The sequence below is a fragment of the Agelaius phoeniceus genome, chromosome 9, assembly GCF_051311805.1.
Source record: "Agelaius phoeniceus isolate bAgePho1 chromosome 9, bAgePho1.hap1, whole genome shotgun sequence".
NCBI lineage: Eukaryota > Metazoa > Chordata > Aves > Passeriformes > Icteridae > Agelaius > Agelaius phoeniceus.
Genome location: NC_135273.1, coordinates 20,427,541 through 20,452,480, shown reverse-complemented (window position 1 = coordinate 20,452,480; position 24,940 = coordinate 20,427,541). Strand labels below are relative to the sequence as shown.

At 39.8% G+C, this 24,940-nt stretch overlaps 1 protein-coding gene across 4 annotated transcripts in view; it reads right to left on the bottom strand.

Annotated features, from left to right (window-relative positions):
- The window catches only part of ZSWIM8 (zinc finger SWIM-type containing 8), a 54,865-nt gene extending 31,198 nt beyond the window's left edge, over nt 1–23,667 (bottom strand). For 3 of the 4 annotated variants that reach the window (XM_054636858.2, XM_054636861.2, XM_054636859.2), the window contains exons 1-3: nt 22,571–23,667; nt 2,992–3,145; nt 1,717–1,811 (exon numbers count right to left, since the gene is read on the bottom strand). In XM_054636858.2, coding sequence (XP_054492833.2) covers nt 1,717–1,811; nt 2,992–3,145; nt 22,571–22,748 — 427 coding nt within the window. In that variant the 5' untranslated portion in view covers nt 22,749–23,667. Of the gene's footprint in view, nt 1–1,716; nt 1,812–2,991; nt 3,146–22,570 lie in introns of those variants that run through there. The other variant, XM_054636862.2, reaches the window with a different exon arrangement.
- Nucleotides 23,668–24,940: the final 1,273 nt, after the last annotated feature.

Here is a 24,940-nt window from a genome sequence, read left to right as displayed (position 1 = left end):
ATACAGTAGAAAGCTGTAAAAAACTGGGGGTTTGAAATGTAGTGAAGAGGTGCTACTGTTCAGAAATCATAGATATGGATATGCATGCAGACAAAATTACTAAGATTATTTATGGTAAAAAAAAATAAATCTTAGACTACAAATGGAAATGGGACAAGAAGAGCACAAAGCACAAGTCAAGATTTTTCCTACTGAACACAGTATCAAAATGCACTGCTCAATCCCTCTCCAAATCAATTCCCCCCTCAAGGGCTGCTTGATTTCCTGGGCTTCCTTTCCCATTTGTCAGTGTATGAAACCCAACACTTCAACTACACAACTTAAAATCCTTTGCAGTGGACAAATGAAAATATATTCACCCCCTTCTCTGCTGCCCAGCTTCTGGGCTGCTATCTATGGAGGAAAAAAAACACCACAATTAGATACAGTTCCTCTCCTAAGGACAAGGCAACCTTACTATTTAAACTAAGTTTCTTCCTTCCCTTCCACACACATAATCCTTTGTCAAGAATCACAGTTGCTTCTATGTGTCCTTGAGAAATTTTTCCCCCTGTATCACTCCCCACCTCCTCTTTTTCCCTACTCTTCTGCTCCCCCAAACACAGGTTTTGCATTAATATTCCCAGCCTTTGTTCACGTACATTTTTTTTTCACGTACATTTACACCTCCTTACCTTTTTAATGTATTACTGAAACAAGTGCTGACCACCAAGTGCTGCCATCTCTTTCTCTTTTCGGTATCCCCAAACCTTTATAGCACATGTCCCTTTTATTCACTTTCTGAGGGCTCTTTACCTAAATTTATTCATTTCTCTCATCACTGAGAGTTAAGTACTCCTGGTTCTAATAACTAAACAGGCCCACAGAAGCTTCTATCCCTCATCACATGAAAATACAAGAAATTTCCTAAATTTCCTTCTCAATATTATACACTTTTTTATATTATCATTTTTCTTATTAGAACAGGCTTGGTTCCCACATGCCAAATAATATTCTGATTCTGAAGCTCACACTTGCAGGAAAAAAAATCTGCATGGGATTGACACAGCCTACCTTGACATACTAGTAGTACCTTTATTTCACATAATGCCTTCTGGTCAAACAGCTGCCACTGAAAAAGCTATCTCAATATTCTTCTTTGCTTCAAAGGATTTAATGAAAAAAACAGAATCCAATTCTTTGTATAGATAAAATTAGCTTCTATAGCCAAAATACATGAAAAGAACAAGACAGTAGGAGAAGCTGTAAAAGGTACTGTCCAACAAGAAGGATTTCCATCTGCCAAAATACTACATGAATAACTGTACAATTAATAAAACTCTTTTGTTACAAAAATAAACCTAGCAAATTTCCTCCGTGCCATACAGGTACTTTAGGCATTGGTCATTTGATCAGACAACTAGAATGTCAAGTTCTCTTTAGCAATGAAGAATTTAAGCATTATGGAGAAAAAGGTATCCTATACAGTTTTTTGGAAAATTCTAAGACACATTAAGGATCAGAACATTTCTGACCATTTCACAGCTGGGCTGGTTGAGGCCAAAATAAAACATAGCATTTAGCTCCACACATTGCAAAGAAGACATGTGGCAGGGAGTTTCAGCTAAGATGCCAGAAAAGCTTGTTTTGAGACACGGTCATCGCACTGCTGTCCCATTGCAGATATGCTTTTGGGACTCTGAAGTATCTAAAGACATGGTGCTGCACTGTCCTTACCTATCTGGAGAGGGTCTTTGACAGCCCTGACCCGGAAGAGCTGCTCTCCTCGCTGGAACTCATCTGCACTGCCATTCGCCAAGCATGAGTACAACCTGCAAGACACAAACAGAACCTGTCAGGGCCATCTGCTTTTGAGAAACTTCACAGCATTATCCTCTTTGCTGACTTTTTCCTCTGGCTTTTGAAAAAACCTTGCTATCTTGAATACAAAGTCTAGGTCTCTCCTGCCATTTCAACATTACAATTCAACCACAAAAATCATTAGTCTCTTCCTAACTGGGTTTGTGTATAGCCACCGGCAGTTTTAGGAATTTCCACCTAAGGCTCTGAAATACAAATTCATTCATAGTCTAAAATTAAGCCTTCATATAGTATAGTATAGTTCAAGGTCTAATGTTAGCATGCCACAGTAAAAACTCCTTCTAGACTAATTATCTGCATGCTCTTGTGAGGTTTTTTTCTATCTGTGTTCATCAGAATAATGAACATGTACAACCAGCTGGCTTGCTCTATTCCCTAGCAGGTGATCTTACATCAGTACTCCTGACACTACCTCCCCCAATTGATACCTGAACCTTAGACAAACATATCCAACAACTTTCAGCAAGATTCTTTCTAAAAGAGTGTAGTATCACTACTTTGCAACAAAATTCTGAATGCACAGTTACATGGGTAGACCTCCTACAACATAAAAGCTTCAGCAAAGCTTAGAAATAGATCTAAAGGCAGAAAATCTTTGACTATGTAGTCACATAGTTAATGTGGAAGCATAAGAAATATAATCATCTGACTATATCAATTCTGATCACTGATGTATTCAGCAAATTCTGGTTCTCCTACTTACACAAACAAAAGGATTGCACAGCACAATGAGCATGCCCTCTTTGACAATTTCTGAACCCAGTTAAAGCTCTGACTCCAGCAACAGGTTCAAATTGGAAAGATGATTTTGTAAGATTAACATAAGGACAAAACTCCACAAGCTAGCCTAGCCTACTGTTAACCAAATTAAAGGATGCATTTATTTTTTTTATCCTTTACACACAGAACCTAGACATCTACATGGTTTTCCTGGCACATATGCAAGGCAGCTCACCTCAGAATAAAACCCCATATCACAGCATATCCCACAGTAATCTATCCATGTATTACAAAAGGCACATGAGAGCTACAGAAGCACCAAATACACAGGACATCAAAAGAACAATGATTCTCCTCAAGTGAACAAAATCTTTTCTTAAGCATCAGTGAAAAAAAAATAGTATTTATTACCTGATATCCTCCTCATTTTCTGGGAAGCTCCAGAAGGCGATTCGAAGCTGCAGCTGTTCAGGCACTGGAGGATAAACTTTCTCCACCACCTCAAATGGAATGTGAAATGCAACCTGTTTTGCAGAGAGTTCCACCAATGGGATCACCAGTCCATCTAGAAAGACAAGAAACAAAACACAATTAGCCATTCAGAGAACAAAACTTGTGAGAGGCTAAGAGGTCAAAGCTCTTCCAGCTTCTCTTTTATCTCACGTTAAAGACCATTTTTGACGGATAGTAAAGTCAGCACAGAAATCTTTTGAAGAGTTTTGAAGAGTTGTCTGTCAGCTCTATGTTTGTTTTCAACCACTCAGGGCACAAATCTCAAAAAACAGTCCTTGGCCAAAAGAGCTGCATCAGCCTAGCACTTTGTCTCCTGCCAAAACTGACATTGTTCAGAAAGACTTAAGGTAACCAAGTATTTTCCCCACACATTTCTGTCACAATGTGACAGCGACATCCCGTGAATTCCAATAGGCTACACAAAGAATTAGTCCAACATATATGCACAAACAACAACGGAATGGCTATCCAGGAACTTTAGTGTTGACTTTTTTTGACAACGCTCAGTATTCACCTATTTACAAGGTTTTTATTTCAATTAGTATCTGTTGGTTTATTTCCTTCACCACCACCCTTCATTTGATATCTGCCTTTATACTTAAAGCACCTTACAGAAGCAACTGAGAATTCACGTGTCAGTGCAGTGCTGACTACACAAAGCTCATGAGGATCTTAAGGCAGTAAGAGCTTTATATAAATATATTTAACCATCACCTTTCTACCAAATTAACTCCACTTTTTATGGTTTTTACCCACAGATGAAGATTTCCTATCATCTGGCTACAGAACCCTCATGTTTCTGCTTTGCTCTGACCCAAATTACACTTTATACAAAATGCCAGACTTGTCATATCTGCAAGTACATACATCCCTGCTGTACTGAGCTCACCTCCTGATCCATCACTACAGCAGCCTCGGTTGCCCCATCTTCCAAACCCTGATGCCAAACCCCTAATTAATTCAGATATTCAATGTTCTGTCTCTTCGCCTCCCTCACCAGCCACTAAAACATGACTGGAAGCCAGGACATAAACCAACCCGGCATTCAGCTTCCCCTCCACACCAGCCTCCAGACAGCATATCCAAGGAAAACTTAAGCCCTGATGTGAGTAAGCACTTTCTCACCCTCTGCCTAGAGACACCCTCCAGTCCCAGCAGCTGGGAAAGACAGGAGAGGAGAGGGCTTTGAAAGTGCATGCACACAGCAAAGCAGTCAACATCTCCCCCAGCACTGAGCAGACCCAACAAGCATAAGGATTACATAAGTATGGAAAAAAACATCAAACATCCACATTTAGGATTTTTTTTGCAGTGAAATTAGATTTATTAGTTACTATTCCATTCTCCCAGATAGAGTCAGTCTTTTGCCATCAGGGTTGGTTCTCCACCACCAATGATTTTTATGTTATAGATCCAGTCTTTATTTTACAGTGCTATAATCCCCTTCACAAATGTGAGAGAAGCAGCTTATAAAAGGAGTGAAATTGGAAAAAGATGTGCCCCTTTCTCTACAGCTAGCAGATAAACAAGCTTTTAGCAGAAAAGTAATTTCATTTCCACATTTGACAACCAAAACAGGTGTAAAGCCTTTAATCAAGTCACTAAAAAATATACTGCTTTTAATTAGTCCCTAAAAAGTGCACTGTTTCTAATTAGTGCAACACAGTCAAATTAATATCATTCCTGCTACTACAGTAGTAGTAGATACTGCAGAAAGTCCAAATTGAGGCACTTTCATACTTGAAATTACTCTGAGCAATGAAAGGAGAGTTATTTTGCATGGTTTAAAATGCATTTCTTCTATAGAGGTACTCTACTCAGTTATCTCATTACACAATACTAGAAAAGAGATTAACACCTAAACAACCTCTACAAGCTAAAAGGCTCAGAAAATGATGTCAGTATTTACTGAAACACCTGTACATTCTTTTGAGAGCTGCAAGCCTTCAGCCTGGATGGTATTCCTTTTTACCATTCCTTTCTATAAAGATCTGGTGCTGGGTATGAAGGTTAGATTAGAAATACTACAACAGAGACCTCATCTGCTCCAGCACAAGTCTTGCACAAGTCAATCAGCTTGACTTTAATAACTGTACAAAGTAAGGTAAGGTAAGGCTGACTTGGCACTGAACCCATTAACTGATTCATCAGCTGTACCGTGTCAGTAGTAATGAGCAGAAGGCAGGTGGCCAATTATGTGGCATAACTCACAGCACACAGCTGAAACATCTTGGGAACAAGGTGAAAGCAGTAAAACCTGCAGGGGGAAAAAACCAACCATCTTACTTATAAGACCATGCATGGTTCTAAAGTTCAGAACTTTCAATAAGGAAAAAGAGAGATTAAAAAAAATAGTAGAAATTAACTGAAAAGTAGAAAACAATTTGTCAATCATACTCCAAGGGTGTGTGAATTCACAATAGCTACCCTGGCACACATGTAAATGCCAAAATGAAAGACGTTAAAGTGCCCTAAGTTTCAAGGAGGTAGTCACCCATGTAGCCAAGGTGAGACAACCCTAAATGCAATATGGCTCAGAGCAGTCTTAGAGGGTATTTTCCTTATTTACTCCTGTAAAGTCAGCTGGACAGTCCTACTTTGGTGCTAAAACTAGACTTCAAATACTCTCATCTGAGTCCCAAACAAAGAGAGATCTATTCAAGAAGTTTATTTCTGGATACACAAATCTTGGGTTGGTGGATTTATACCTACTTGTAGGTAGATTCATACCCACTTGTACCAAGAGGTATTATCAATAAAACAGACAAAAGGTACTCTCAGGTTCTATAATAAATATTTTTAGCAAAGAAGGAAAAAGGAAGTCTGCTAGAAAAGTAAAGGAGAAAGCACCACAGCTTCTGCTCATAAAGCAAAAATAAGTATAGGAAGGAAGACTGCAAATTTAATATTAAAAAAAAAATTAAATAGCAGTGAAGTTAAACTCTTGAGACAAAACAATCCAAGGGAGAAGATAATTTTAAATTGTGGAGCAAAATTAGCATGAATCGCTATTTGTTCTTGGAAGCAGACATGACCCAATCAGAAGAAAAAGCACATTTAAAATCTTGGAAGAATAGAGTCACAAGTAAAGCATAAGCAACCTGAAACAATTCTCACAGGCTAAATGACCAAGAAAACCCAGGTCTGGAAGGGATTTTGAGAAGCCATCTAATCTATATCTCCTAACCAAAATGCAAGATCAAGCATATCTGAACCATTCTGAATAAATCACACCCCATTATTTACCATCACACAACATGCAGCTTTCATGAGGACTATCCTGCCCTTTTTGCTACTGTTTTGCATGAATTACAGGTTCAATTTTTACAGCCATTTTGTAAAAGCTGAAACCTTGCATAGATGTAATTATTCCTGCTGGAACAACAACAACAACAAAACACCTGACCCCAAAACAGCCAACACAAGCTGTGCACACAAACCTGCAATTTCACCAGCAGAACAACTTCTGTGCCAGCAGGACTTACCACACAGAGATGAATGCGTAGCAGTTGCTTAACCTTTCCTATTAGAGAGTAGGCTGTAATAAGGTGCAGCCAACAATTACTCATAAGAACAGATCATGTTCAAAATGATGTAGCAGTATTCCTTCAGCAGAGTAACCGAAAAACAGAGAAGAAACAGCTGGAATAATCAGCAGAACAGGACCGTGAGAATACCGAAGAGCTATTAAAACACAACAAAGAAAAAGCAACTGGGCTAAACACCGAATGTATCTGTTATCAGGTTATTTCCATTGAGTTACTTTCATTTGATACACATTCTAAAAGTAAAGTATACATACAAGTGAACGAATACAATGCAAGTGAACAAAACTCACAGCAAGAGATAAGACACAGTACAAAGACAGGACACATTGCTTTCCCTAACTTTAGAAAAATGGCATTTTAGGCTACATTCTCTTTTAAGAGATGAGTCTACAGCTTTGATGTTACAGCAATCCCTGGTCCCTATCTGACCTTTCGCCTCACCTTTCTCACTGGCTTCACTCCTAAATGTAACAAAGAGTAACAAAGTAATATAACTATACACAGAACAAGAAGATGAAGAAAATTAAGTGAATCACCTGTGATATCAAAAGCTAGTGAGAACAGTAAAACTAAGAGGAAATATGCAGAGTTCAATCTTGGCTGGTGAAGGAGGTATGGGGAGGGTGTTACAAAATCTGTTTTACAAATCTCATTTTAAAAATAGTAAATAACACATTGCTTTTTACAGGATTTCCCATGTAGAAACATAAAACTGTTACTGTAGAATGCACATACAGGATTTCTGCTTGTTTAGTTTAACTGCCTGTCAGTAAAATGCCCCTTGGCTTAAGCCAGTGATACACTGTCTCTCTGATACCACTTAAAATCAAAATGTGCTGACAATTCTCAAACAGGCAAGCAGAGGAAGCATTGCATTTAATCATAACATACATAAACCAACTCTTTAAAAAGATTTGTTTTCTTACTGTTTTCTGTACATTTCCTTCTAAAATTCTGCTGTTGGTTTTAGTTTATTCTCTTGCTCTTTTTTTTCTTTCTAGACATTTATTCTGAGTTGATGTCTTTAAGAAGTAGATGCCAGAGAAATACAGTCCTTCAGGGCTCAGACCTGGCAAGAAATATCAGAAAACATCACCTTTGTCTTTAACGCTGTAATACTTGAGGGTGAATGCTGTGAATGTATTTTTAAAACAGTTTCCCAAAGTGAACATTGCAAAATGACACACAAGCCTTTTAATTAAAGATGCACTTGTTTATTGCAAATTAATTATATCCAAGGCATTTAGGCCATTTATACTTCTTTTTCTTCTTCCATTTTACCATATAATCGGCATCTTATAAAAGCAACATGTCTATTAAAAATAGACAAAATCCATCTCTGAACTGCAGATAAGCTACATAGTATGTACCAGAAGCATTTTGCAAAAGTCTGAAAATAAGATACTTTCTCTTGCTTTAAAGGTATTTCTCATGCAAAGCTCCATCCAAAAGGCACATGAATTTTAGTCCCCTATTCAAAGAGGTGTTCATTAAGAGCAGAATAAATGGGTCACAGACACACCACCACAGTTGGTTTTCTATCACACTAACTTTTTGCCTCATTAAGTTCCAGCCCTACAAAGTCAACAAAAAGGGAACATCAGAAGGGTTGAACTAACATCCTTGCAGCCTACATAAGCAGTAAGGGTCACAAGACACAGTTCTGCTTCACGTCTGCTTGCTGCTCTGTGGCTTTCAAGCACAGACTTGTGAGAGGAGTAGTAAATACTTACTATACAGTTCCCCAAACTTCAGGCAACATTATTAAAAAACACAGCCCATTTACAATGCACTAGGTACATAATATATAGAAATGATGGAATATTAAGAGCATCCTTGAATAGTCTTAGGATTACAATCCTGGGAGAAAATCAGACTAAGTAAATTAAATTAAGGTTCATGGTCCAGTCACAAACAGGACAGCTGTGTTTTCAAAGAGATAGAGGAAAAGTTCTCCACCTAAGTGGAAGAGATTTTTCAGCTACTCTGTGCCTGTAACTCTTGGAACACACGAAGTGTTGTGAACCACAACCACCAAGCTCCAGAAGAAAACTAAATACTTAACATAAAAACACAACTGAAATAATCAACATAAACTTAAAAATTTCAAAGAAAGAGAGGTAACACAGAGGTAACAAGCACTGAAAACAATTGAACTACTTACCTTTAAACACCCATACCAAAATGAGTCCAAATAAGGGGAGAGAGGATTTGGAATAGAAGAGTGGAACTAAATTGAACACCATGAGAAACTTCCATTGTAAAGGCTCACAGATGAACTGCTGGAGCAGCTCTGAGGCTATACCATACAGCAAAAGACAGATCAGCTACACATATGCTGAGAGTAGACCATCCAAAGAAGCACTGTAGATAATGAAGAAAACCCGACTCAAGATGGCCTCTTTCAGGCCAGTATTCAGATACTTACAACTAGGGATTAATTTCTCTTCAAAAGATCATCAATCTCTCAGCTGCATATGATCTCTTCAAATCCCACAGCTGGTCTCAGTGGTGTTCAAAGAGAACACACTCATCACAAACTGCTTCAGCTCAGCTGGGGATGCTGGGTTCTTACAGCAGCCCAGCAGGCACAAGGACTGAGCAGACACCAAGAAGAGGTACCACCTTCTTCTCCCAAATACAACACAAGGGAACAAAACCAAGAGGCAAGCCAAGGGGTGAGGACCCTGAAGTTGAACCAAGACCCTCCTGCATCAGAACTTGGCAGCTGAATGGACACAGGGAGCTGCATCTGCACCCAGTCATAGTCTAGCTTGACTACAAGCAGAATGAAGCATCTGAAAACCACAAGACACAAGGCAATATTCAAATACTGACTCCCAGCTGTCTTCAATTAGCTGGTTTCAATTCCCATGCTTCAGATTAATAATTCCACACCATTTTGTACAAAGGGAAAAAACCCACAACGTTCCTTTGTAAGAAAAAAACAAGCAAACCAGAGTATTGCTAAAAAGTAGAAGTTTTTCTTTCACAGGTTAAGGAAGCTAATGCAAAGATACAGGCTCCTGATTCCCCAACTATTTGTGCAGCATCAGTCTTAAGAAAAAAAGCAACTTCTTTACACTAAAATACTTGCTGTACCAAGCTATAATAAAGTTTCAGCTACTTGTTTCTCAGATAATACACACCCCAAACAAATTCCCTGCAAAACACCTCAGCATTCACAAAGCCAGCTGCAACAACAAATGGAGAACAACAGTCATTGGTGGAATTCATCTGTGTGAGGTTTTCACACACTGTAACAGATCAAGAGGGTTAGACAAGACAAGAACAGGGATCAAGTGATGGAGATAGGATGCTACACATCCTACTGCTGATTTACTGTTAATCAACCTTGCTCAGAACACAGACTAGAGGGAACATTCTGACCTGAGGGCTCCCTTGGTTTTGTTTTCTCTTAATGTTACTGTACTTTTAAAATATCCACATACTCATGGCAAGCAAGCACAACTAAAGAATTGATCTAGCAAAAGCAGCAAGGACAGGACACTGTAATGCAACCCTCAAGTATTTCAGGCAATTAGCCACAGGAAAAACTCTAAAAATATGTTTTTATCCAATAGGCTTGTATGGCAGGATGATATTCTCATCATGGAAGAATGAAAGTATTTATATACACACACACATACATATACACACATTTTTTAAAAATCAAAAAATATATTCATAGTGAGCAAAACGCTCTGGAGAAAAAAGCAAGAGACACTTTGAATCACAGGTACACTAATTTGTTCACAAAAAGAAATCAAACAAGAAACTAGCGGGATTATTTGGTTTTCTTTTTCTGTCTATGCAATTCACTCATTAAATATGCACATTAGCCTTCTTACTGCCTGTAAATAGTGCAGAACTCTCAATTAAAAATTCAGGCTTTTTTAAAATTGACAGACAAATCTGCTCCTCTTATTTGCTTTTATCTTTCTCCTTCTCCATTGCTACTAGCCCCATAAGCTTACTAACAGCACTAAAACCCTAATGGGATCTGTGTTTACAAGACTTTCTTATATCTCTTATTTCCTCAGTGAGAGTTATGCAACTCTGTCTGATCACATAAACATTTTGCAGCAGTAAAATGACATTGAAAATTATGTCAATGAGTTGCAAATGCAGAGATGTAGGACCATGTTGAAAGCAAAAATAATTTGGGGGAGGCCTACATCAGCCCTAAGCCACACAATGACATTTTATGTATAAAACAGTTGAAAAGATGAATAAGCAACATAATTTTTTCATTAGCATTTAATGGATAACACTGATGAGATTCATTGCCACAAACCATTAAAAAAAACAGATCCCAGATGGGCAGATTTCTGCAGTTTCCAGAGTAGGAAACTTCACACTTAACTGACAAACTGCAGCACTACACAAATTCCATTACAGACATCACAACATTTTAAGAATGGCAGTTTTTTTAACCCAATGCAAAAAGGGCTGTTTTATCACAGGAGGGTGTCCAATTCACCCACAAAGTCTCTGCTACCTGCAGCAAAAGCCATAGCAGAGTCAAATTTCATCTGAATGCAATTTCTAAAAACTGCTTAACAATACATCACAAACAGCTCCTATGTGTAAGTCAAAATATTTAATGGCTCAAATTATCTTTGGTTGCAGGATTTGGATTGCCCTTCAAAATGAGAGAAGTATATTCTTTAGCTGACAACATATACATATCTCCTGGACTCATGACTTCTGCCTCCAAGATGAAGATAATTTAGGAAGCTATAATTAGTTCCTTCTATAAGGCAGGCCTTAATATACATTAAAATATCAGAAAAACAATACTTATATTTTATTAGCATGCAAGCCCTGTAGAATTGCAGAACACAAATGATTGCAGATTTAGAGGGCTGAGTGGGTGGGGAATCTTTTCAAGTGTCAGGAGTTCTAAATCTGCTAAGGCTTGCAGGTCCCTTCTGCACATTTCTGACAAACCCACTTCACTATGGTTTTCTACAATCACTCTCTGTATGTATACAGAGTTAAAAACCCCACAACTGAAAACCAACTGACTTAACTTTGCTCACCTGTGCAGAAATGACATTACCACAGTGTTAACATTGATCAGAGAGACTGCACCTCAAAACAGTTTTTGCTAATGAACCTGAGCCCCCAACAGAGGAAGAATGCCACGCTCAGCACAATTCCTGCTGTTTTAATGTTAGACTGATTTAAAACTATTTTATCTTTAGATCATTACTTAAAGTTACATTTTTAAGCATTCCAGTGCCATGCCAACTCCTGGTAACACCTTCACTTGACTTCATGAGTCAAGAAAAGCCCTAGAAAAAGGAAAGCTGGTTAGGTTTTAGAAAGGTTAGCAATAACTGACCAGAGAACTAAAACTCAGAAGATGCACAATGTCTGTTTAATCCAACATTAAGATTTCTAACACACTAAGAATTTAAAGAGGTGCATGTCTGAAAACTTTTTGCACTCTGAAGGTCAGCTGGCTGAAGAACAGCTTCCCCTTCTTCTCTTACAAGAGCTCTCTTCGTTATGTCCTTAAAGCATCATAACTACAACATTCTTACTATATTACAAACCAGATCTCTACAAAGAAGACCATTTTATTAACACCTTCTGAACTACAGTTCAAGGAAAATGTAGAAAGCTACAAGTTACATTTGGTAACAAAGAATATGTTTGATGAGGGAAAGGGAAAAAATCCATTATTCGTTTCCATGACTTCAGGACAGGAACATCAGCACATTTCTCCAACACTAACTTGAAGTCCTAAGATCCAACTCACCTATGTTCTGCCTAATATTTCAAGATTTTGTTGCAAAGGTGTACAATGCACCCACAGAAAACATCTGCTCTGAGAAAATGTAAGGACCTCTTCACACAAAACTCCAATCTAGATCAGAAAGGTGTTTTTTCCATCTAATTTTATTGCTAATCCTATGCAATAACTGTGAAAATCTGCACAAGGCTATGTTCATGAAATTGGAATATTCTATGGCCTTTTTTTTCAACTCTCACCTACTCTAACATGACTGAGATCCCAAAACTCTGATACCAGTATTAGGCAGGTAATGCAGCATTCCCAACTTGAGAATCACCTCTGAAAATTCAGACAAGAAAATTCTTATTTCAAACCTTTCCATTTCCTTCCCTAAAAAAATTTATTCATTTCATAAAAAGAGCAGCCTGGGCAAGCAACTGACAGCTGCTAGAAATCCTAAAATAAACAGCAGATTTTTGTAAAGCAAGACAGACAGTGCAACAAAACACTGCACTCATGCCCAGTGCTGGCCAAGGTTTCACGACAAATTGGGCAGCTTGCATTCAAAATAAGTCTACAGCTGATGGAGCAGATTAGCTTCAGGCAAGTCATTTCCCCTGCACTGTTACTCCTTGCTCTCTCACCCCATGCAGAAAGAATTCTGTACAACCAGGATTGTGCATTCAGAGCACAGACATCAAACAGCTCCTGCCTCCTGAAAGCAAAACTCAGTATTACCAGTTATTCCCACTCCTGCCCCACACAAGGTATTTCAAAAGCTCAGAATTCAAAATTTTTTCCAGTGGCCTATGACCAAAAAAAAGCTACAAAGACCGACACAGACCAAATATTTTTCTGATTGTAGATGATGGAACACAAATATAAATCAAAGTCTGACTTCACCACAGCTGAGAATCAATCTCTATCAAGAAGTATGGATATGTTTTCAGACACAAAAGGAAGTCATACAAAACACCATGCAACCTCCACTACTTAGTGTGCTGGTCTCTACAGCACCATCCTTAGTAACCATCTTTAAGTATAACATGCAAAATTAATTCCTAACCAGCTTTTTTCAAGTGTCTAAATAAATGCCAGAACAGTATCACTTGGCCTCCAAACAAATGCACTGGCAAACACTGAAGAGGTGCATTTACTGAATGTATCAGCATGTCAGGAGGCCAATTTTTGGGTGGCTGATGGGAAAGTTATCATCTGAAAAGAATAAAGGATAAGCATTCTCACCTCTAGAGTAAAAAAAAATTAAACAACTGTCAGGAACTAGAAGAAGGTATCAACACTTAACATCACCAAATGGAAACCAACAGAGGTTTAAATATCTATTTCATAAATACAAGAACTTAGATATCTAAATTCTTTTGAAAAAAATCTTACCTGACTCCTTTTTCTTTCCTTTGGTTTGGTAAAAATCTCCCCAAATCTAACCTGAGGCTTCATGCAAAGTAACAGAGCTCAGTCAGCAATGTCCTTCAGTTCCAGGCTGTCCCCCCCAGTCCCAAGGCACAGCAGAGCAGTCCCAGCCTGTCTGAACCCCCCTGTTGGACACGAGCTTCCAATGCTGGCAGCACCCAGCCTGCCTTGAGCTCTCAGCCCCTAGCAATTACATTTTCTCCCACTCGAGGTAAAGTATTCATGTGATCATATGTTAATAACCAAGAGCTGGAGAGAGTCCCTCTTCTAACAAGAAATAAACTCCCTTCCAATTTCTCCCATCACCTGCAGGGAGAACAAAACAGGCCAAACAAAACTGGGTACAAAGGCACATATGAAGCAGGAAGGCATCTATAGAATGTTTACAGAGGAAGGGTTAGTTACAAGCATGTCTATTATTTTCAGTGCACAAAAATAATACCTAAAGCATCCCTGAAAACTATGAGGCACTGATTAACTGCAGTCCATTGCATGAATTTGGCAAGGCAGATGAATAGTATCTCCCAAGATCTTCCCAACATCACAAGACTGAAGCAAAGTCAACCATCTTCTCAAAATGTCCCCATGCACTACTGCTCTAAATGCAAGCAAGTAGTCAATGAAACTTGGAGAGATTTTAGGTCAAATACAACCTTCTCTGCAAGATATGCATAAAAAGCCTAAGTTACAAGTATTTTCACCCAGACCTCTGGTAAACAAATTTACCAGTTACATTTCTTTCTTCCTCCTGTCTCAGCATTCACTGACCTAAATATGAGGTAAGAAATTAAATTACAAGCAATATGCAATAGGAACTGTAAAGAGCTCAAGAGAATTGCTAAAAGATGCCCTATAGGCTTCACAAATGTATTCGCCTCTCAGAAAAATGGTAATTTCATTTGTACACCTATTAATTACACACTACCTGCAGGACTACCATGAAGACTCAATATCAAACCCTGACTAGGTACTTTTACATTAGCAATCATTTCCTAAAACCATGGAACTTGGGTATTCAAGCCATCATTAGGCTATTCAATTAGCCTTGAGCATGGATTAACAAGACTTCATGTTGGTGCACTATCCAAAGGATGAGACAGATGTGATTTTACCACATAAGAATTCCAGTACAGGGATATTAAAAAGAAAATAAAAATCAGTCACAAAAAGAATCAGTCTCAAGAATCACAACTGGTGATACACAAAGGCAAATGGGAGCATATGCAGAGAACAGTAAACCTGAAACAAGACACAGACAGATTCCATAAGGCCATACAATACCTAATATTCACAGGTTCAGAAACTTTTCTGTACTCAACCAAGAACCTCATTTTGTCACACAAAGTGACAAGATGCCATCAAGAATGGCCCTAATGCACACAGGCATTATTTTAATAAATAGCTCTAAGAAAGAGTCTAGATGGTATCTTGGTACTTTTATTTTAAGTCACTTTTTCTTTCCTTTTGACTGGGAGACATGCTCAAAGCAGCATCTTTAGAGATCTCAAGTCTAATGAATAGAAAAGCCACACTTAACTTTTTCCACTGGTTTATCTGTGGGAAGGTTTGGGGTACACGCAATGCCAATTGAATTTTAAAAGATTGGTGTTTTCATGTTCAGGTCTCCACCAATGAATTATTCATGTTTACCAGTATTTCTGGGTAGCAATGAACGATGGCCATCCGCTTAAAGTTTTCATCTCTCTGGACAGAGGAAGAAGCCAGACTCAGTGGCCCAGGTGTTCACCTGCCCACTGTTGCAATAACCCACCACATAAATGTCTTAACTTGGGAGAAAAAAGTACCCCTGGATGCCTCCCTGTAAAGACTAACTGCTTGCAGATAAATTCTGGGTAATATTTCTTTTATCATGCTAGCTAGTTATATTTTTGTAAAAAAATGTGGACTTCTTTTTTTGTATTGTATTTGGTCTCCAAGGTCTCTCTTCTTCCTTCTGTCAACTGTGTTCTCCCTTCCAGTATCCAGCTTTTCTCCCACAAAAGGACAGGATTTCTTCTGAGGACAAATATTTTTCTTCCTCCCTCCATCTTATCAATTTATCCTTTCCCTTTCTTTTACAAGCCAATTTTTATCCCACAAGAGAAAGAAGCGTGAAAGCCCTACTATATGTTCACAGTCACAAGATAAGCCTAGAAGACAAAAGAAAAGCTAAACAGTCACTGAGACACCAAGAAACACTCAGGTTCCCCTACTTCCAGCAGCTGAATGAGAATGTTAAGATTTTGTTCAAAGATCAAAGAACTACTCCTGCAATCTTTTCAGGTTTCCTCCTTCTGTGGAAAGACAATGTCTTAATTTCCAAATTTTTTTTCTCACACCAGCAGAGATTAAGGTAAATACAAAAAATCAACACAAGCTTTTTCCAGCTTACATATGTTCAGCTTTTGCCTAATTGATACTGGTAAATACTGATGCCTTCATTTTTCTTTTTTTTTTTCTTCCAGCAATCTAGAAACACTAATAATGATTCATTGTAGAAGATATATTTTTAATAAAACTAAGTACTTTTCACAGCATCACTTTTTTCAAAACACATAATTCCAGAAGATTTTAATTAATAGGTATATTGCAACCTGACAGAGCTCCTTTGTTTCACTCTTTTCAAAGACAGCACATTTCCAGCTGTATGGAAGCAAATATAGATGAACTAAAAATAATCAAAACAGCAAAGTTTCCACAAGCCTTGCCCATAATGTTTAAAGCACATGGGGAAATGTGGTCAAAGACATCACTTCCAGTCTTTTCTGTTAAAAATGCTACACAACTACCCACAGCCTTGCCAGAAATAAAGAAAAGATGCATCAAAGAACACACAAACTGTGAGAAGAATGAGAAACTTCTGACTGCTAATCTTACACTTAACTGCTCAAGACTACACAGCTTCAGAGGAGGCAATTTAAAAATGTGTCACATGGTATTTTGAAATTAGAATCAGTATTTCAAGTATTTTGTACATTGTGCACCACTGCTATTTAATGTTTAACAAATAAAATTCTAAATGTAATATTTTAGCTAGTTGACACCTATGTGCTTTGACTTTTACTTCTGGAGGGTTCAGAAGGCTGTTACAAACCAGGAAGAGGGAGGAAAGTGCTTAATACACATAAAGTGCATTAAAATAAAGTTGAAAAAAATAACTTCTAGCCATGACACTATTTTATATTAGTCTTATAACTGCTTTACACTCTTACACCTAGATAGGTAATACAAAAAGCTGTTGGTCTAAAAGGAGCAATGAAATTTTAAAGACATTATTCAACTTTAGGCACCAAAGAATAAATAGGTTTTGATTCCTTGTTAAGTTTCTTATACAAAAACAAACAAAAGCTTCCAAATCAATTATTGATATTCTAAATAGACAAACATTTACTCCAGAGTTCATTAAAGTATGTAAACATCTTTTGAAACTGTACATTCCTTTTGTTCCTCTGGAACAAAGTACTGTATATTACCTAGAACACAGAAAATTAAAGAGGAATGCTCTTTGCTCCTGGTTTGTAACTGGCAAAAGAGACACTGCTCAAATCACCAACATCTATTTCTCTTCCCTCAAAGGTACTGCTGGAGGAGGGAGAGAAGAGAGCTTTTGTGTGTTTGTTTAAAAGACTGCAAAACACAGGTTGACTTCAGAGAGCAGAGAAAAAAGGGCCTGGCCACAAGTTAACATGAGCAATGTGAAATCTACTCCCACAATTCATATGCTGAATGATTTTTACTTTGGCTACATTAATACCTCTAAACAAACTTTCCTAAGTTTGATCAGTTGACTTCTCATTTCTTCCTTCCTCACTAAAGAAATACAGACTGTACAGAAGGTGCTATTTTTGTGCATATAGGGTATGCTATGGATTTGTGCTGTTCCTCAGACTGAACTGGAACTGCAAAATTGTAGACTTGCATATTAAACCACACTTAACTGCTGGGTCTTCAAACACACAGATCATTTCACCATACTACAACTAGAAGCAACCAGAGCAAGAGGAGCACAGAATGTACAAGAGCCCAGCACAATTCTTGAAGCTAGGAGGACACCACCTATTGACCAAGCCTGCCTGGTTTCTTGAAGCTTCTTGAAGTTGATGTGAACTCATCAACTCAGGGAAAAAAATCCCTAACAGGGAGAGGGGGAGATAAAGAAAGGGATGGGAAACAAAGGCAGAGCACAATTCACAGTCTAGATCAAACCTGAACCCTTATTACACCTGTACCTCCCAGAAGTGTGAGCTGACTACAAAATCTCCCTCTTCATAGCAGAGGCACAAATAAAGCAGAAAAAAAAAGAAATCAGTTGTAATATACAGTAATGGCCAGTAACAAAACAACAGCAAACCACAGAGTGTCCATCTGAAGCTTCACTAGGCTCAAAGAGTGGACATACTTTGGGATGATACCAGCATTCTTCTCTGATTATACCAAGAGTCCCAAGAGCACACAGTATGAATTTGAAAGAGACTAAATATGCTGTTTTCTGAAGTTGAACAAGGATTAACTTGAATTTGTTAGTTAGTGGCAATCCTGAGGAAGAAAGAGTGCTCTTTATACTATTTATTCTTTTCCTGTATAAATTAATGAAAATCAGTCACTGTTATTTTACCAGCATAGACACTGCTCAGACTCTGCTCTCTGAACTGATCATACCTTCACCTCAAGCTCTGTATAATCTCTGCCAATGATTTTCTCTATACAGCTTGAACTTTTGAGGCACTGTGCCCAAAACTTCACAATGTGGGTGCTCCTAACAGTTTGAAAGAACAAAAACTGTCTGCAACTGGATAATGAAAATATTCTCCATGAGAGCACTACCTGCATAATTTCTTAGTCAAGTCTGAGGGGGTTCTGCAATAAAGTACACAATAATTCAAGTTTACAGTAAAGGAAAGGAAAAAAAGTCAAGTTTTCTCACTAGCTGCCTACTGAATACAGATTCAACAGAACTCTTCAGCACACTTCCAACCAAATTCACCATGAATGAATAAACACAAAATGAGTAAATATATTGTGAAGACACTATTTAACAATCCTAAAGTATTAATGTCAGCTTCCTAAATGTCTGGTAAATATTTATGCTTCAGAAACTGTGAAACAAAGGACTAAGGGTGGGAAAGAGCTTAGAAGCTTTCAGGAAGAAACAAAGGCACAGTGGATTTGAAGAGATAATGAGTGTACTTGAACTCTTATTCTTACAAATTCTATCACAAAAATATTTATGTGAAGATAACATTAGATGTTTAAACATTTGCAGAAAGACTACACTTACTTCAATTACCAATGAAAAATGCAACTGCTTTTAAGTGAGAAAGGCATGAGAGGATCATAATGGCTCCTGGGAAAGAACAGACTTGTCCAGAAAAGGGCAGAAAAGGCAGGTGGGCGCATTTGTCAGTAGCTGGGTAACAAATTGGTGGAATGTAATTTGATATCTAAGAAAAAGAGTTGGAGTTACAAACTAGCTCTAAGAACCAGATAATTCTGAACACACTGCAAGGACACTGTACTTTCAAACATCCATTCACCTTAACTTCAGAGCAGAATCCTCTGTCTGTGTGTGCAATCAATGATGTATACAGGTAATGACTGGCCAAATGTCAGTTAGAAGCATTACACCACTCTAAACTAAAAACACAAGGGCTAAAGCAAGCAATCAAGGCAGCTGACAAGAGAACAAGGCATTTGTAAAAAAAAAAACCATTCCAAATCATCACAGGACTCCCAGTACTCCCAAAACTGACATGTTTCCTCCAGGATTTCAGTGCAGGTGAATTAGTGGAGATTAAGAGTAGTTTCGAAATCTAAGGGCATCCATGAAGTGGACACAATGCATTCCTTCTCCACATTGGCAATTCTACACATAAGGAGAAAATTCCTTTCTAGAGTGCAGTATAGGAAGACTGTAAGAGGACTTCACCATAGCAGAAATTAAATGTGAGAAAAATCAACCAATTATAATTCTATTTTTCTGATATAACTACTCAAGATACCTGATTTTATAAAGAAATCAGTTCTAAGGATTGTATTAGAGAAACTCAAGCATTTCTCTCTCCCTTCCATCATCTTCTAGCAAACCAATGGGGTGATTCACAGACAAGCGAATAACTCATCTTTTTGGCAAGCCTCTGTAGTGAATACTGTGTATATTTGCAACCCAAGCCTTATTACAAAACTTCCAATAAACCTGACAGTAATATTAAAGATACCCAAGAAGAAAATAAAAACTTGCAAAAAGTAAGAAAGCTGTAACTACCTCTGTGCAGGTAGTTTGTTTGTTAAAGAGACAGCCAACAGCTCTTCCACCAGTCTTAGGGGGATTCTCTTTGAACCAATTAAAGAAGAACTTGACACTTACAAGGACAAACTGAAAACAATTGAAAAAGCTAGAAATCCTTTCTATTACATAACTTGTCTGACTAATTCCACACCAAAGGCTGAGCTCCAAACTGGAGGAAAAGACTAACAGAATATAGCTCCTCTTGTTTCCTCTTAGCATTTGACAGAATAACCTAGTGTCTAACCACACTTTTTGTTTTATTAGGCAACAGTAAAATGGCAAACTGTGGAAATAAAAATACACAGCTCAATTTTGAATTATCACATTTGAAATTACTCACTACAAGCAACAACCTCAGGACCCAGCAAGTTCTGTGTCTTCTGACTCAAAAACAGTGTCAAGAAGAGGTTATTAAAAACAACAAGACTGGTACAGGAGTTCTGAAATCCAAGGAGATTCCAGACAATGACAGATCTCACGTCAGACCAGACTTTCTGGCAACACAACTGTGTACAGTAAAGCACCTGCAAGTGTTCCACACTGGTAGTATCATATGTGACTTCACAGCGTGAACAAATAATTATTTAGGCCACAAATCCACATTCACATTCTTCTAAAAATAACTCTGACCAGAGCCTGGGAATTGCCAGTAAGGGTCTTAAAGGAGGCAACAGTATCCTCTCAAAATGTCCCTCCTGTTAAAATAAGATTCTCATACAAAGGAATTAGGTGTCTAATAAAGGAGGCAATATATATATATATAGCTGAAATATATGAACCTGAAATACATGAACCAAGTATAAGCAATAAAAGCTTTGCCTATGCAAGTCTGCAGAACAGCAACATCATGTAAATAATTACAATTATCACAGCAATGCTAGCTATTGTGTCTTACATGTCAGAAAAGAGCCTGAAGACTGCAAATATGCACCATCTACTGAAGTATCTTTTCCTTTTAATGCAACAAGTGGGTGTCAGCAGAGAGAGCAATTGCTGCTTGATTTAATTCGGTCAAGAGAGCTCAAGGAACTAGGTCAAGACCCAGAAGAACACTCACTCATACACTGAACCAGTGGAGAAAAGCTGGCTAAAAGCATCTAGAAGTTGAAAAAAAAAAATCATCTTTGCAAACATCAGTCTGACTTGCAGAGCCATGCAAACCAATCTGCCAAACTAAAGATGTCTTTATTTCCACACCAGTATGTTTTTAAAAATTCAGCTCCTTTCTAGCAAGATAACACGTTCAACAAGACTTAATGCAAAACATGAAATAAATATATATGTATATGCTTTGCCCCATGCACAACGCTTACTTCTGCATCTCAGGACTCAGAGATTTTACAAATGCCAACACAGTTCCCCTTCTTTACAGCAGTAGAATTTAAAACTTAATCTGCTCTGGAAAGCCTATGGGTAATGCAAAGTGTACTTTATGGTACTAAACCAGCAAAAACTGAACATTTGTCCATAGCACAACATGGCCAGATTCCAATTCAATTCAATATAAATTGCATTTCCTGTCCATGTAAGGGCAATATTCAGAAGAGAATAAAGTTTTACAGTTCCAGATAGGGAGATATCAATGAGGCAGGTGATGGTTAAAGATCAGGAAAAGTACTGACACTGGCCTGAAGAAACAGGAGAGGAAAAGTAGAAAGAGTTTGTGTAATTTCAGTTAACTGTGTGTCTGACTCTGCTTAGTGCAAACATCACCTGAATTCCAGGGTCATGATGCAGTAGAATAATAGTGAAATCAAGTTTTGTTGAAAAGAAAAAAAAAATAAAGCAAAGAGCTAAGAGCTATATGTTAATTAAAAATAAAATTCATTTGCTAATGTTGCCTATTTTGCTGTCTGCTATTAAATTACTATCAGCAGAAAGGAAATAAGACAACTCTTGAAGCAGGCACACTGCTGTTGCCGACTTCTTTGTGGCAGTGGTAAGGCCCTCTTGCTCCACTATTGCAAAAGAAAGAGCTAATTTACTAGAAAAAGGAGAAATGCCAAGAATCAGACAAGGAAAATGGACTGCTCTATACAACGATGGCTTACATAGCTTTACATGAGTAGCTTGATAGAAGTAACAAAAATCTCCATGAAACCTTAGTGGATTTCAATCAAAGCCTGTGGGAACCTATGCAGTTATTCCCAGCCAAGTCTGCAGTTTGTTTATAGAAAACAGTTTTCAGATTTCCAAGAGCAATCCCACAAAATCCACTCAGTAGAGCAGCATCACGATACTACGAGTGCTCCCAGTGAAAACTCACCTAAAAGACATTGCCTTAAGAACCCCGGTGAACTCACAGTTTCAATCTTTGCACAAAATTTATCCCGACAACGAATCATACACAGGAGTTCTCTCTGCTGCTCTGAATTTCGTTCTGCAGATCTCCTCACCTACCACCCCCCGTTGCCCCACAACTTCCACGAATCCAAAGAGCATCTCAATTAAATCGGGAGACCTCACCTTTCATTTTGACCGTGGGGGAAGTGGGTCCAGCCGATTGCTTCCTCCATCCTCTCCAGTTCTGGCAAAGGCTCTCCGCCTCAGAGATGAAGGAACAAAGAGAGTCTTCCTCAAAGCGATCGGAGTCTTCAAATGAAAACCTCTCCCCGTCCTCCCACTCTGCGAACATGAGTTCCATCACATCCGAGAGGCGACGTGGGGGAAAAGAAGGAAGACAGGAACAGCACTGCTCACTTTTAACAGGTGAATGGACTTGAGGGCTCTTGCAATACTTAAAATCTCGGTTTTGATTTAATCCCCATACTACAGTACCAGGAAAAAACAAAGCGCTGTCTGAGATGAGAGAAGCAGGAAATAACTACCAGGACAGCTGGTAAAAATTCCATGGGGGGAAACAAAAAAGTTCTTTAAAAAGTTAAAAAATGCTTATGTCCACAGAATGTACTTGAGGCGGAGGGGGCTGGTTAGTCCATGAGAGCTGCCTCCAGGCGGGACAGGTGCGTGCCGGGCATACGGAAGGTCCGAAGGCTCCCGGCGCTGCAGGACGAGGGAAGGGGGCCGGCTTCCTCCTCCGGAGCTCCCGCGGGGGGGCCGCCGGTGTCTGTGCGCAGGGCCGGGTCTCCCTGAGCTTGTGCTTGTCTCACTCCCGGCGCAGGAACCGAGGGGAGGGAGGGCAGGGGCACCGGCGGGGGCTGGGGGGGAACAACTTCCCTGCCGCTCGCGGGGGCTTAAAAACAGCCCGGTGGGGCCGGAGCGCCCGCGGAGGGGCGGCGCGACCTCCCGGCTGCTCGTCACGGGCACCGGCACCGGCAGCGGCGCGGGCGGGCAGGCGGCGGCTCCGGCCTCACGGGGGCGCGGGCGGCGGCCGGCGGGGAGCGCCCGGCGCTGGTCCCGGCGGGCAGGGTGGGGGCAGCCCGTCGCCGCTCCGGTCGCGGTGGCCCCGCGCTGTCTCTATGAGCCCATGGCCGGCGGGCCCTGCTGGACGCCCCCGAGCCCGGCGCGGCCCCGGCGGTTCGCGGCCCCGGCGGGTCCCGTCCCTGCCCGGCGCGGGCACCAAGATGGCTCCGCGCTTCCCAGCTTCACCTGCGACACCCCCCGCCAGCTGAGCGCCCCTTCCGCCGCCGCGCTTCCGGCTTCCGCTGCGTGGGGCATGCCGGGCGGGCCGGGGAAGGAGCCCGCGGGCCCCGGGATGGGCTGGGGCTCGGCCGGCCCCTGCCGCCGCCAAGCACACAGCGGGGCCCTTGGAGGGGCCGGAACAAAACAAAGGCCTGTGTGGTGCGCCTGCCCGCGCCGCCGTGCGCAGCGGGAGAGCGCTCGTTGTGCTAAAATACGGGGGCTGCCCCGGAACGCAGCGAAGATGAGTGCGTGAGGCAGAAATCACTCAGCTGTGATCAACTGATTGGAGATTAAAGAAATATACGAGTTCTCAGTAACAACTTTTTCTTTTTAAGAAAAAAACAACAGTAAAGGAGATCAAGGAGGAAAAAGGAACTGAGACCGTGGCTCGAATAAGTCCCGTTCAAGTGCAGTGACCGCTATCCTTCGGCCGAGAGCCCCTCGCTGTCAGAGGCCGAAGGGAAGGAGGGTCTGAGGAGCTGCTCGGGTCTGAACAGCTCCAAAACTCAAACAGAGGAGATAACTCACGTGCCAGGTCCATGAGGAATTGCATTGGCTAGCTAAGGTCGTCCTATCCTACCCACTCTGAAAGCAGCAGTGATGCTCTTTTATTTTTTTTTCTATAATTCTATTTCTTGGAGTTCTAGTTCATTGCTCCATTGAGAGAGTTGACTGTTTAAGTACCAAAGGATAAATTTGCTCTTAGAGTACATGTCAGCCAAACAGCTGGACCTACACCTCCCTTCCTGTGTTTGCACAGAGGGGAAAAGCAAATGATGGGAAAAGAATAATAATAACACAAACAAAATAATAAAAAGAATAACATAATAACATACTAAGAAATAGTAAATGTAGAGCCGGGAGAAACTGAAATGCATCTTGGAACATTCACTATCCCCCTCCTCTCACTGTAGTCCTTGATCCAAAAAAATTATATTAATTGATGAGTCTTCACAGAGGGTCCTAAGCAATGCGTCTGCGATCCTAAAGGAAGCTTCCTGCATGGTTTGTCCTTACAAATGTAATGCTTCCAGTTCAAGGTTTTGAGCACAAAGATCCATTGCTGCTGTGTCCATCAGCTGTAAGAGGTCACTCAGTGAAATGTCAGGTCCTTCAGTGCTACCCAGGCAGACATCCCAGGTGCACTGGGCAGGGAGGCAGCTGGAGGCAATGTGCCACAGCACAGCGTGCCAGGTTCTGGCTCCTGTGCTGCCTAATCCTACACCAAAGTTGTCCTGTCCTGATGCCTGACTC